At 26.6% G+C, this 12,069-nt stretch overlaps 1 protein-coding gene across 2 annotated transcripts in view; it reads left to right on the top strand.

Moving 5' to 3' along the window:
• The window catches only part of LOC135922744 (sarcosine dehydrogenase, mitochondrial-like), a 77,279-nt gene extending 68,600 nt beyond the window's left edge, over positions 1-8,679 (top strand). For both annotated transcript variants that reach the window (XM_065457193.1, XM_065457192.1), the window contains 2 exons: positions 7,975-8,120; positions 8,384-8,679. In XM_065457193.1, coding sequence (XP_065313265.1) covers positions 7,975-8,120; positions 8,384-8,556 — 319 coding nt within the window. In that variant the 3' untranslated portion in view covers positions 8,557-8,679. The remainder of the gene's footprint in view (positions 1-7,974; positions 8,121-8,383) is intronic.
• Positions 8,680-12,069: the final 3,390 nt, after the last annotated feature.

The raw sequence follows: 12,069 nt of genomic DNA, 5'->3' as shown, positions 1-12,069 counted from the left end.
TTGATTATTTTAGTTATTCGTTGTATAGAGTGCTCTGATTCAAGTTTCTGGAGGAAATCGAGGCCCAATTCGACCAGTCTGGGATTGAGAATTGTTTCTTGTGACCTCCCTTGATACTCCATTGATGTAATTTTTATCGAAATATTCAAGAATATCCTTACCATTGCTCGGAGTAACCGATCTAAGGAATGCCATTGCAATGCCCATATCACATAAAGGCACAAATGCTAAGCCGTCCATCATGCCACAAAAGAAGATTAGGGCTTCATCGGTTCTGTATTGGTGTTCCAGACCTAGCTTTTGAATTTTTTTATGGGTACTTTGACACAAATGGTAAAAGCATCCTCTGATTATGATGTGATCCTCTAATTGAAAAAATAAATATAAACAATTTAACATATTAATAATTATACCAATGACAGTTTTAACCGCGCTAATAACAGACTTTTCGAAATCCATGTAAATATATAATGGATCAGGAAATAAATCCCGTTCTTGACATTTAGACATTATTACTTCAATATTTTTTCGTTAATATTTTGTGTTTTTTTTTGAGTTTAATAACTGTTAATGATTGTGGCATTCGTTTATAAAATTATTTATCAATATTAATTATTGCTAGGTTATTCTAAAAAAATTGAGAAAAGGTCAGAAAAATGGGGAAAAAAATTTAAAATTGAGAAAAAAATTTAAGAAAAATTGACAAGAATTTTTTTTTTTTTTCCATGGGGCTTTTTTCCGGGAGTTTTTTTCCGGGGTTTTTTTTCCGGGAGTTTTTTTTCCTATTACCATAAATAACATTTCCATCAATGGCAAAGCGGTCGATTTTTTTCCACTTCAAATTTAATCTTGTTTGAGTCGCCATGTTTCTAAAACCTTTAATAACACTTACAAAATGAATGATTTCAGTAGCGTAGCCAGGATTGATCCATGGGGGGGGGGTTAAAAATTTTTTTGTAGGCTTCGCCCCCAAACCATATTTTAAAAATTTGCCAATTGTGCTTTGTTAGTGTCTAACCACTATAGTAGCCAGCATAAATGAAAAAAAATATTAGTAACAAAATTTTGGCCAAATTTATGATTATTACGCGACTGAAAGCATTATTCTGAAAATTTTATCAATGTTTAGTCAATTGTAAATTAATTCAATCCATTCGGTGTAGAAAGAAGAATAAAATCGCCCCCCCTTCAAACCTCCCATTTTTTATGACACTCAATATATCTTATTATATGTTAAAAATAATTATTTTAATTAAATTTTTGCATATAACAAAATTTTGCAGAGAATTTGATTATAGATTTTATTTATTATTAAAATACTTTAGTATAAATAACACCCCTTTATTTATTTATGTATTATTTTAATGATAACAAATGAGTATATTAATAAAACATTAATAATTCTTATTAGAGATCTGCAAAAGTAGGAAAATCGGGTTCGGGCCTAATATTTTTTAAAATATTCGGGTAGGGTTGGATCGGGCCTTGGAATTTTTTTTAAAATATATCAATTTATGTTAAATTTTTTATGTAAAATAAAAATATTTGATTTTAATTATAAAAACTAGACGCCATATAACATATATCTTTTATTTTGAGTATTTATAAAAATGAATTTCTATATTTAAATAAATTCAGGCCAGGCCGACAAAACTTTTTAAAAAAAAATTCGGGTTCGGGCCGGCAAAACCTTTTTAAAATAATTTCGGGTCTGGCCGGGCTTGAAAAATTAGGCCCGATACAGATCACTAATTTATTGCAAATACAATATTTTTATTAAAAATAGTATAATATTTAAATATTATGACTAAGAATTCATTATAATTACTTATTGATAAAAATTTTATGTTATAATAATAGCAATTTTATGATTTGAATTTATAAAGAGAGGTGTATTTTTCTCTGAGATTTAACTAATTTATCTAGAATCAAATTTTTATCTAGAATAATCTCCTTATAAATATTTAATAATACGAATCATTTAAACGGCTTTCACCGGTGCTATTTCTAAAATAGGGTTTTAACCTTTTCAAAATTAAAGAAGACCTTTCATTAGTGCAGGTGCTAATCGGTAAGGTGGCTAAAATAAAAAGCATATTTTTATATTAGGCAGGATTTAAAGTGCTATTACACATGGAAAGGGCCTGCAAAGCATTTTTTGGTCTCAAAAGAGTACTCTATTCTGTCAAAATTTTTATACAAAATTCGACATCACTAAGTAACTTATTATACGATCCTAATAATTCATCAGAATAAAACTCTGAGACTTAATATCCTCTCGCGTTTCAAGTATATTCAGACTCAACCGGCAAAAGAAAATGAAAGCTGTTTAGAATAAAATTGTGACGGTTCCACGTCAATTCGGCGCGGCGACAACTCGGCGCAACGTCAATTCGGCGCGTATCTAATACAGTTGCAATTTATTATAAATTTATTAGTATAAAAAAAAGGAGATTAAATAGAAATGATTTTGAATGTTGGTCATATTAATTATTTCTTCGTATTTTTTTTTACAAAAATCTCAATTTTATTTACTAAATGTGTAATATCAATAAAAAAAATTAACAACCAATATTTATACCTATTTCCTTGCTGGACCAATTTACCACATTATAAGGTAGGGGAGACTGGGTTTAGTCGGACCGATTTTTATAAAATTGGCTATAGCTCCTGGTTTTTTAGATAATATAAAAAAAATATATGATTAGATACCTAAAACTATACTCTATAAAGGTTTCTTATAAAAAAATTTAAGAATATAATCATTTTTTTTTGAATTTTACTTTTTGTAAAAGAACAATTTTGTCCAACAAGCCCCAATAGCGGGTAAATTAAGGCAAGTTATATATAAAAATTGAAACTTAATTTTGGTTAATTTAATAAACATTTTATATTTTTTTCATTATTAACTGCCATAATTGACGTGTATGGTTTAGCAAGCCCTGCTAACTCTAAATTTCTGGATATAATAAATACTCATATAACTTTCCCAAATTATAAAAACTTCATCAATATTTTATTTCTTAAATAAAATTTTTAATAATTATTTCAAAAGATTTTTTGTCTATAGACGTAAATTAATAAAAACTATATTATGATAAAATTTTAACCTTCTGGTGTATTTAATTTTAAGATGAGATTAAGTGGTTTGCCAAGCCCCGGTACCTAACCCCAGTCTCCCCTATTTTGATTAGTAGCCAATATTATGTAAGCGAGATTTTGCGCTAAATGTAAAAAAATTTTGGACTTCTATCTCTAATCTTACATGTTATTATGGCTAAAATCTTAATCGACCCAAATCGGACGTTTAACAACACTAATGTTGATCCAATAAAATTCAAATTAAGACTGATTCATTTTTTAGATTTATTAAAAATCCTTAAAATAATTCTATTAATCATTTGAAATATATATTATGTTTAACTAATTTTTTCTATTATAAAATAATCAAAAACGAATTAACGCACAAAGGCAATTTCATGGCTGTTTATGATTGGTGTTTAGGATTTATGCTAAGAAATCATAATATCTCCTTTATGTCCAAAATGTTTATTAAATTAACCTAAATTAAGTTTCAATTTTTATATATAATTTGCTTCAATTTATAAGTATTATGATATTTTTAACAATAAAACAATAAAATTATTCTATACGTATCATTATTAATAAATAAAAATGCATTTCAATTTATTATGGCCAAAAAAACCAATGATTTAGGAAGCCCCTTGAATTTACCTCACCCCGCTATTGGGGCTTTTTGGATATTATTTTTACTTTTTCAAAAAGTAAAATTTAAAAAAAATGATTATATCTTTAAAATTTTTATAAGGTACCTTTATAGAGTATAGTTTTAGGAGGTATCTAATCATATATTATTTTTTATATTATCTAAAAAAATCAGGAGCTAAATTTTGTAAAAATCGGTCCGACTAACCCCAGTCTCCCCTACCTTATAATGTGGTAAATTGGTCCAGCAAGGAAATAGGTATAAATATTGGTTGTTAATTTTTTTTAATGATATTACATATTTAGTAAATAAAATTGAGATTTTTGTAAAAAAAAATACGAAGAAATAATTAATATGACCAACATTCAAAATCATTTCTATTTAATCATCCTTTTTTTTATACTAATAAATTTATAATAAATTGCAACTGTATTAGATACGCGCCGTGACGCCGCGCCGAATTGACGTTACGCCGAGTTGTTGCCGCGTTGAATTGACGATGCGCCGAATTGACGCCGCGCCCAGTTTTCTGCGCCGAATTGTCGTGCGCCTAATTTTCCGCGCCGAATTGACGTGATAAAATCCTTCCTTTAATTGAAATAATTTATTTTATAAAAATCCTCAATCGTAGATGCATCAATATTTAAGCGATTGGACTATATAGAAACTACTCTAGGTTTAAAATTTTTAATCCCAAACATTAGTTATCACCTTTACTTTCTCATTATATTTACCAAATTAAAATAATTTTTCTTTTATTTAAAAATTATAAAAAATTAATTAAAATTTTTAAAATCTAATTAGTTTAACAATATAAATTTTATTATTAAATTTATAAATACCTAATTTAACTATGCTAGAAAAAATTTACAATATATTTTTATTGTTATTTAATATTTTACAGTGTTGTTAAAAGATACTTTTTAAATGGATCTAGATTCAGATACATAGTCTCAAAAGTTATCTAGATACAGATACAGCGTTTAAAAAGTTATCAAGATACAGATACATTTTTTATTATGCTCTTATAGGTTTGCATAAAGCTAAATTAATATTATATTGTGAAAATTCATGAAATGAGCTAAAAAATTTATTGACGCGATTTAACATTTATCAGAATATAACTAAAATAATGATTTTAATATAATATATGAAAATATATGATTAAATAATTATAAATAATTATTAGATTTCAGTAATAAAATATTTTCAAAATTTTGATCATTTAGACATCCTCGTTTATCTGTAAAGACATTTTTAGCAACACTAAATAGTCTTTCCACAGGGGCGCTTGAAGGAATTGTAGTGTTATATTTAATAAATAACAATTTTATATCAGGGTATTCTTTAAAAATGCTAAAATCTCTACATTCATTTTTGGAAAAATTATTTAAAATTTGTTGATTATCAAAATTTAAATCATTATTAGAAATTATATCTGCTGTAGAGTACTGAAAAAAATCTGAAATTAAATTATTTGTTTTTTTTGGCAGGTTATTTGCTTGCAGTCAGTTGATGACTTTGATAATTCACCAGCTTATCTTTGTATCAATTGTTTTTTTTATTAAGATTTTCTTCCATTTGCAACCATGCCCAATCAAGTTTAAAAAAAGGGTGGAGCATGGTTGCTATAATATTATCATCTTCAAATAAGGTCACAATAAACCTAGAATTATTAAATATTTTTAATTTATTATATTAATTTACCTATCCTCAATCCCTTTAAGTAAGGCATCTAAGAGTGGTAAACAGATGAAATAAAATAAATTTTACAGTCAAATATTTTTATTTATAATAAAAAAAGGGGTATATAAAATATATCTTAAAAAGTATCTAAAACAGATACAGATACCTCTAAAAAAATATCTAGATACAGATACAGATACAGATACCTTTCTAAAAAATCTATCTAGATACAGATACTATATTTTTATATCTAGATACTTTAACAACTCTGATATTTTACAATATATTTTTATTGTTATTTAATATTTTACATATAATTTTTCATATATATTTTTAAACCATGTTATCATTTAAAATTGAAAATTCTTATTTGTTTTTTTAAATATATTTCATTTTCATATCTTATATAATTTTATTTATAAATTTTAAATAAAATTATTCGCAATAAGAAAAAAATTAAAAAAAAAATTTTTATAGCTAAAAAATTTTTTTTTTCGGAGGTTATGGGGAAGGGGTTTCAACCCAACCCCCCCCCCCCCCCCCCCCCTTCCCTTTGTCTACGCCACTAAATGATCTTATAAATTACTCTCGACAGATTTCAACCTTAGAAAACGTTTATATAAAAGATTAATATGAACATTAAAACTTACCACATAATAAATAAATTTTCGATTTTAATTCTTGATCATTGAATTGATAATCCTCTATTAATTCATTATCAAAGAATTTCCTCACATTTTTATGTGAATTCTGACTTGATCTCGCCCTACAGCTAATTTTGTAATTTCAAATTTTAATAACAAATATTCTAATTGAACACAAATTACAATTTACTTTTCTTAACTATATTATTATTATATTATGCAGAATTTTTACTGATAATGAATTTTTACACTGGAAAATTGGTCAGAACAAAAAAGTTCTCTCTTTCTTTCTTTCTTTCTTCAAAGGATGAAGCAGTTCCTATTTCGTCTTTATTTTAGTGCTATTTAATAATATTTCCTTTATTTAATAAGAAAACTTATAAATAATTATGTTTAATTGCCGCTTTCATGTTTATATAATATAATTTGAACATTGAATTGCTTAAAAAATTAAATATAGGTTAAGGGGGGTGTAATTTAAATAAAACAATATGACAATCTTATTTAGCTGACAAAATATATTATATTAACCTTAGATATTGTAAAAAGAATAAAATAAAACACAAAAAACGGTCATTTATATTTTGAAAAATTATACATATCCTTATTATAATTGGCATAAATTTAAAATAAGGCAATCATCGTATTTTTTTGTCTGCTATTATTTAAAATTATAATTGTATAACTGAAAAATAATTATAAAAATGCATGTAAAAGTAGGTAGGTCCATATATAGCCCAGGTTCCGTTGTGATCCAACAACCTCGACTACCCTAATTGTTAAGCCAGTCTTAAAAAATTTATATTGAAACAATTATTTGTACAAAAATGCTATTACAATAAGAAAAACTGTGATTTATATAGTTGAGAGATTATTGGATTTATGTGTCTAAAATATTTAAATAACACCCCGCGAAGGCTTCTTCTTAAGACAAAGACTCGCCATAGCGATACACAAGGCAAATTATATTAGCTTCATAGGCAGTCTCATTCCACATGATGATCCGTTTTAACCTCAATACTTTTTAATGCCCCCCCCCCTATCTTTTTGTTTTTTTTCTCCTTATTACTAATATATATATAATATTGTATATTAATATAGTTTATATGAAAGTACTATAAATTTACTTAATGACATAATAATTTATATTATAAGTAATTTACCATCTATTTTGAATTTTTTTTTAAAAAAACATACTTTTAAATATTTAAACAATTAAAAATACAACAATATTGTGAAAAATCACTATGAAGTGACTGAGTTTCCATTTTTAAAAGAAAAAATTTATTTTTATCGATTAAAATTCACGCATTTTTTATCGATATTTTTTTTTAAAACGAATATTCTGAGCTATTCATAGTTAAAAAAATTTACTTCTTTTTATGGAAAATTTTAGCCCCCATAGAGATTTTTTATAAGTCACCACCTTTGATTTTATATATATGTACATCCAAATCCTTAATTTACGTTGTTCCGTTATCGTCAGCAAGTTATAATTGAAGATTTATACTTTACTTTCAGAAAAATCTAGATTAGAGGTCTGCCAACTAGCCTTAACATCATCAATTATATTACTTTTTTTTTGCCCGAACACAATGTAGAAAAAATTACATTTTATTAAAAATCAATAGGCGGCAAATATATCATTCATTTTCATATCATACTTTATTATTTTGTAATAAATAGAGTAAACCAGATAAACAATAAATTATCGGTTATTTATGTAACATAATAAATAATCGTAATATATTAGAGAATATACAAATATTATGTCTTTGAGAGGTATTTCCATTCCATTTATAATAAAGTTGGGCCCCTAAAGATTTTTTACTACCGTGTTTCGGTGGAGAGGCTCAGGCGGAAATATTTTTCAGGTATTTAATCTAGATAACGTCAATAGTTCTTACAAATTTATAGAAAAGTTCCGTTATTCGGCTTGGAAACGATTTGGAGAAATGGCCAGGAATGTGTGGGGTTCTTGCGTCGGGCGGGCTACGCGTTTAGCTTAGAGAAGTCCGTGGGATTTGGATATGTGCATTCACCTTCCCTAAAATTTATTGAAGGTTTTGTCAAATCAATAAAACTTTTTTTGTCATAAGATTATGGCAGGGTATGGAACTATTTCTGACGAAAATTTTAATTGATAATATAGATAGGAAATCGTTTGGAATCGAGAATATATATATAATATAACAAAAAGAAGCTTAAGGGATTAATGAACCAATAGTGGAAGAGTATATGCATTAAAAAGAGTCATAGACTTTTTTCTCAATATTCCCAAAAGAGTATAGCTATAGAATTTTTATTGTATATTATTTAAATTAAGGCGTTGCATCGAAAGAGGCGACTTCCGACATACCCACCACATTCATCGACAACCATTATCTCACCAGCGCCGATTTTTATGAAATCGAATCCTTTGGTCGCAGGTACAAGGCCAATATCCATTTGAAATCGCCGTTTGATCCGAGCGGCTTGAGGATCAAAGGGATTTATTGATTGTATTGTAAGGAATAAAATTTAACGTTCGGATTTAAATACTATTGTTAATTTTCTAGTTATCATAATCCCTATTTGACAAATAATATATCATATATGTTTCCCAATGCACTATATTTCTAATTTTATTATTGCTATGTTTATATATAATAAATATATTGATTGTCTTTTAATTTGTTATTCATAGTTTAAATCTTAATATTATTTAAAAAAATATTTAGCTATGTTATTTATATATAATGTTAATATATTAATTTACTTTTAATTTGTTAAAGTATTTTTATTAAAATTTTAATAGCTCAGACATTAGTATTATTTAAAAAATATTTACCTAATATAATCATTTTATATTATAGTTATGCAATTACTTTCCAAATTTGTTTTATCATTACATTTATTAAAAATTTTTAGAATATTCATAATTATTGTCCCGAATAAATATAAATTTTATCAGTTAAACAATTGACTTTTCCCCTTTTTCATATCATATTTGTCATTCTTCGTGATATTTATACATTTTTTTAAAAATTTTTCTATTCAAATTTACAATAATCTAAATAAAAATTGCTTCTAATTATTGTCAATTTTTAATTTTTTTTTAAAAAAAGATTATTTTAAATTATTTATGAAAATTCATTTTCTCTTGTGAGGCTTAAAATAATTTTATTCAAATGCAAATTAAATTGAAAATTTTGATTTATTAATAATTAAATAAAAAATGGTTGGGATTCATGGCTTTTGCAATTTTTGATAGATTTTATTTTACTTAAAATATATTATGCTACGAAACTTGATTTATTTATAAAAAATTGATAGTAAATTTACCCAAACTATGGATTTAATAGTAAATTACCCAACCTATCTATGGAATAGACGGAGGTATGTTTATTTAAAAATAAGAATAAAAATTAGCTTTCAATAGCAATCTTTACATAAAAAATTTTGCTTATAAAATACGGCATTTTCCCGGGCCTGGAAATTTTTTTTAAAAAATTATAACAGGCCGGACAAAAATATAACGGACTGTACCGGGCTATTTGTTCATAAAAAATTAAGGCTAGGCCGGACAATTTATACATAAATATCAGAAATCTTTAATTTTTCGTAAAATTAATAGGTCAGCACAGACATTAAAATATTTTGATTAATATTATTAGATAACATAATATACTTATTTCTTTGTATTTAAGGAGCTTAAGTAAAATACTAAATAGATAAATAATAGAGTAAACTTCACAAAAATTAAACAATTTATTTATTTAATTACAAATGCACAATACAGATAGTGTTAAACGTCTCGTTTTGAGCCGATTTTTAAAAACGACTAACTCAATATTTCATCCAGAAAAATATTACGCAAGTCTGAAGATTTTGCTCATAGAAGGAACAAAAGTCTAGTAATATATTATAGAAATCTCGAGGCTTAGGCGATATTTTTCTGTTTTAAAAAATCGGCTCAAAACGAGCCGTTTAACAACACTAAATACAGATATAAACTCAATTAATATATAAAACGGTTGTTGTAGAAATAGATAGTCATAGAGGGCAGATATAAGAGCCTTAATTGACATTGTAAAAAAATAGATATTAAAAATGTGATGGCAGGAAAATTCGCACAAATTAACGGGCCGGGCCTGATTAAATTGTTTAGTAATGGGACGAGCAATTTTGAAAACACTGTAATATACCTGGCCTGGCAAAAAATTTTATTGCTAAATGGACGGACTTTACAGGCCTGTTTTAGACGTAAAATTTAAAAATCCATTTTGGAAGTAATCGTAGATAACTGATTAACCAATATAAAAAAAATCATGTAAATTAAAAGACTAATGATTATTGAGAAGCAAAATTGAGGAACACTTTTACCCTGGGATGGGGGTACCTTGAGTAAGGTCCCTTTCCTAGAATGGTAACTAGTTCATTTTATAGAGGATGCAATGCTAAATGAGTTTAAGTATATCGATTATCATGTATAAGTATTTATATCATGGGAATTATGTTGTATCTTGGTAAAAGAATAAATAATATTTTGAACAACTGATTATTATAAATGACATTTTAAAAAACCAATGTTAAATTGGAGTTTCATCTCACTATTGGATGCAGATGCTCGCGCTTATAGAATGAGTTTAATCCTTTTAAGCTCCGTATAGCGGTAACTTTCTCTTTCTAATATCATTATTCTCTCCTTTCATTTAATATAATAGAGCTTGCAAATATGATTATGTTTCTCACTTCTTTTCTTTATTAATCAAAATATTATTTTCATGTCTATATTCAGTTTATTGTGGAAATATTATTTAAAAGAATCAAATTCATCTACGATATATTGTCTATAAAATTTATTAGGGGACTTTAGTGGCGGTAAGAGTTTTGTATATAATATAATTTTAAAACATATTGATTGAGGTAAATTAGGGGTTAAAATAAAGTCTGATGTTAGCTATTAAAATTTTTTTTTAAAAATCGTTATAGATATATATATAACTTTAATATTCTATATTTGATATATAAAATAAATAAAACATTACAATGATTAGAAACTTAAACTAGTCTTTTTTGTTCGGCAAAAAAGATTTACAAAATTATTCAGAAGAAGGCATCACGTTTTCATTTGCTTTTGAAATATTAAGTATGTTAGTATCGGTTAGAATTATTGGAGGCAATGATTTCTTTCTTTTTCCGTCATTCTTAAATATGATTTTGCCGCTAGGTGAACTGGTCAATATATCCTGCAATTGTGGACTAGCAATGTATAAATTGTTCAAGGAATCAGATATTTGTGCAAATGGGGAAATCGTGGAGATATTAGAGATAATGGATTCGTCGAATTTTATTCTCTCCATTGTTGCTTTGCTATAACCCTTGTCATCTGTAGCCCTTACATTCTCACTAATTTCTAATGTCTTGGGTTTATGTACAAGTGTTATTTTAATATCACCCCTTTGAGTCGTCTTTAGGGGGCAAAATCTTTTGAGCAGCTTTTTGACACAGCCAAGCCTTTTTTCTTCTTCCTCAAGTGCCTTTATTTGCATCCGGAGTTGTTCCGACTTGGCCCATATCTCACTCTTTTTTTTGTTCAATCTCTTTAATTGTTTTATCGCATTTTTATCTATTAATTCTAGGGGATCCTTTGTTTTAGTGCCTTTGAGAAAAACGTGCATCTTGCTGTAGGTGTTAGCGAACGTACCAAATGAAACAGTTCTTCCGGCTTTATCAAATTTCTTGAAACTTTCATTAGGAGATTTTGCACGACCTTCTTTTACCAATAACTTTTGAACGTAAGTAATGGTAGGGCTGGTGGGATTCTTTTTTAATTTTTTCCACTTTTGTTTTGTGATTTTAGGAGAAAGGGTACGATCATCAGGTACACATTTGAAACCACAGCAAATTTTTAAAGATCTGAATTTTATTTTTAGTAGCTTCATGTTCAGGATAAACCAAAAATATATGTTAGAAACGCAGATTAATAGACTCAAACAAATAATCAAGATCCAAATAGGGTATGTGTTT

The sequence above is a fragment of the Gordionus sp. m RMFG-2023 genome, chromosome 1, assembly GCF_954871325.1.
Source record: "Gordionus sp. m RMFG-2023 chromosome 1, tfGorSpeb1-WG-v2, whole genome shotgun sequence".
NCBI lineage: Eukaryota > Metazoa > Nematomorpha > Gordioida > Chordodea > Parachordodidae > Gordionus > Gordionus sp. m RMFG-2023.
The sequence above is the reverse complement of the archived record's forward strand: the minus strand, read 5'-3'. Positions and strand labels throughout refer to the sequence as shown.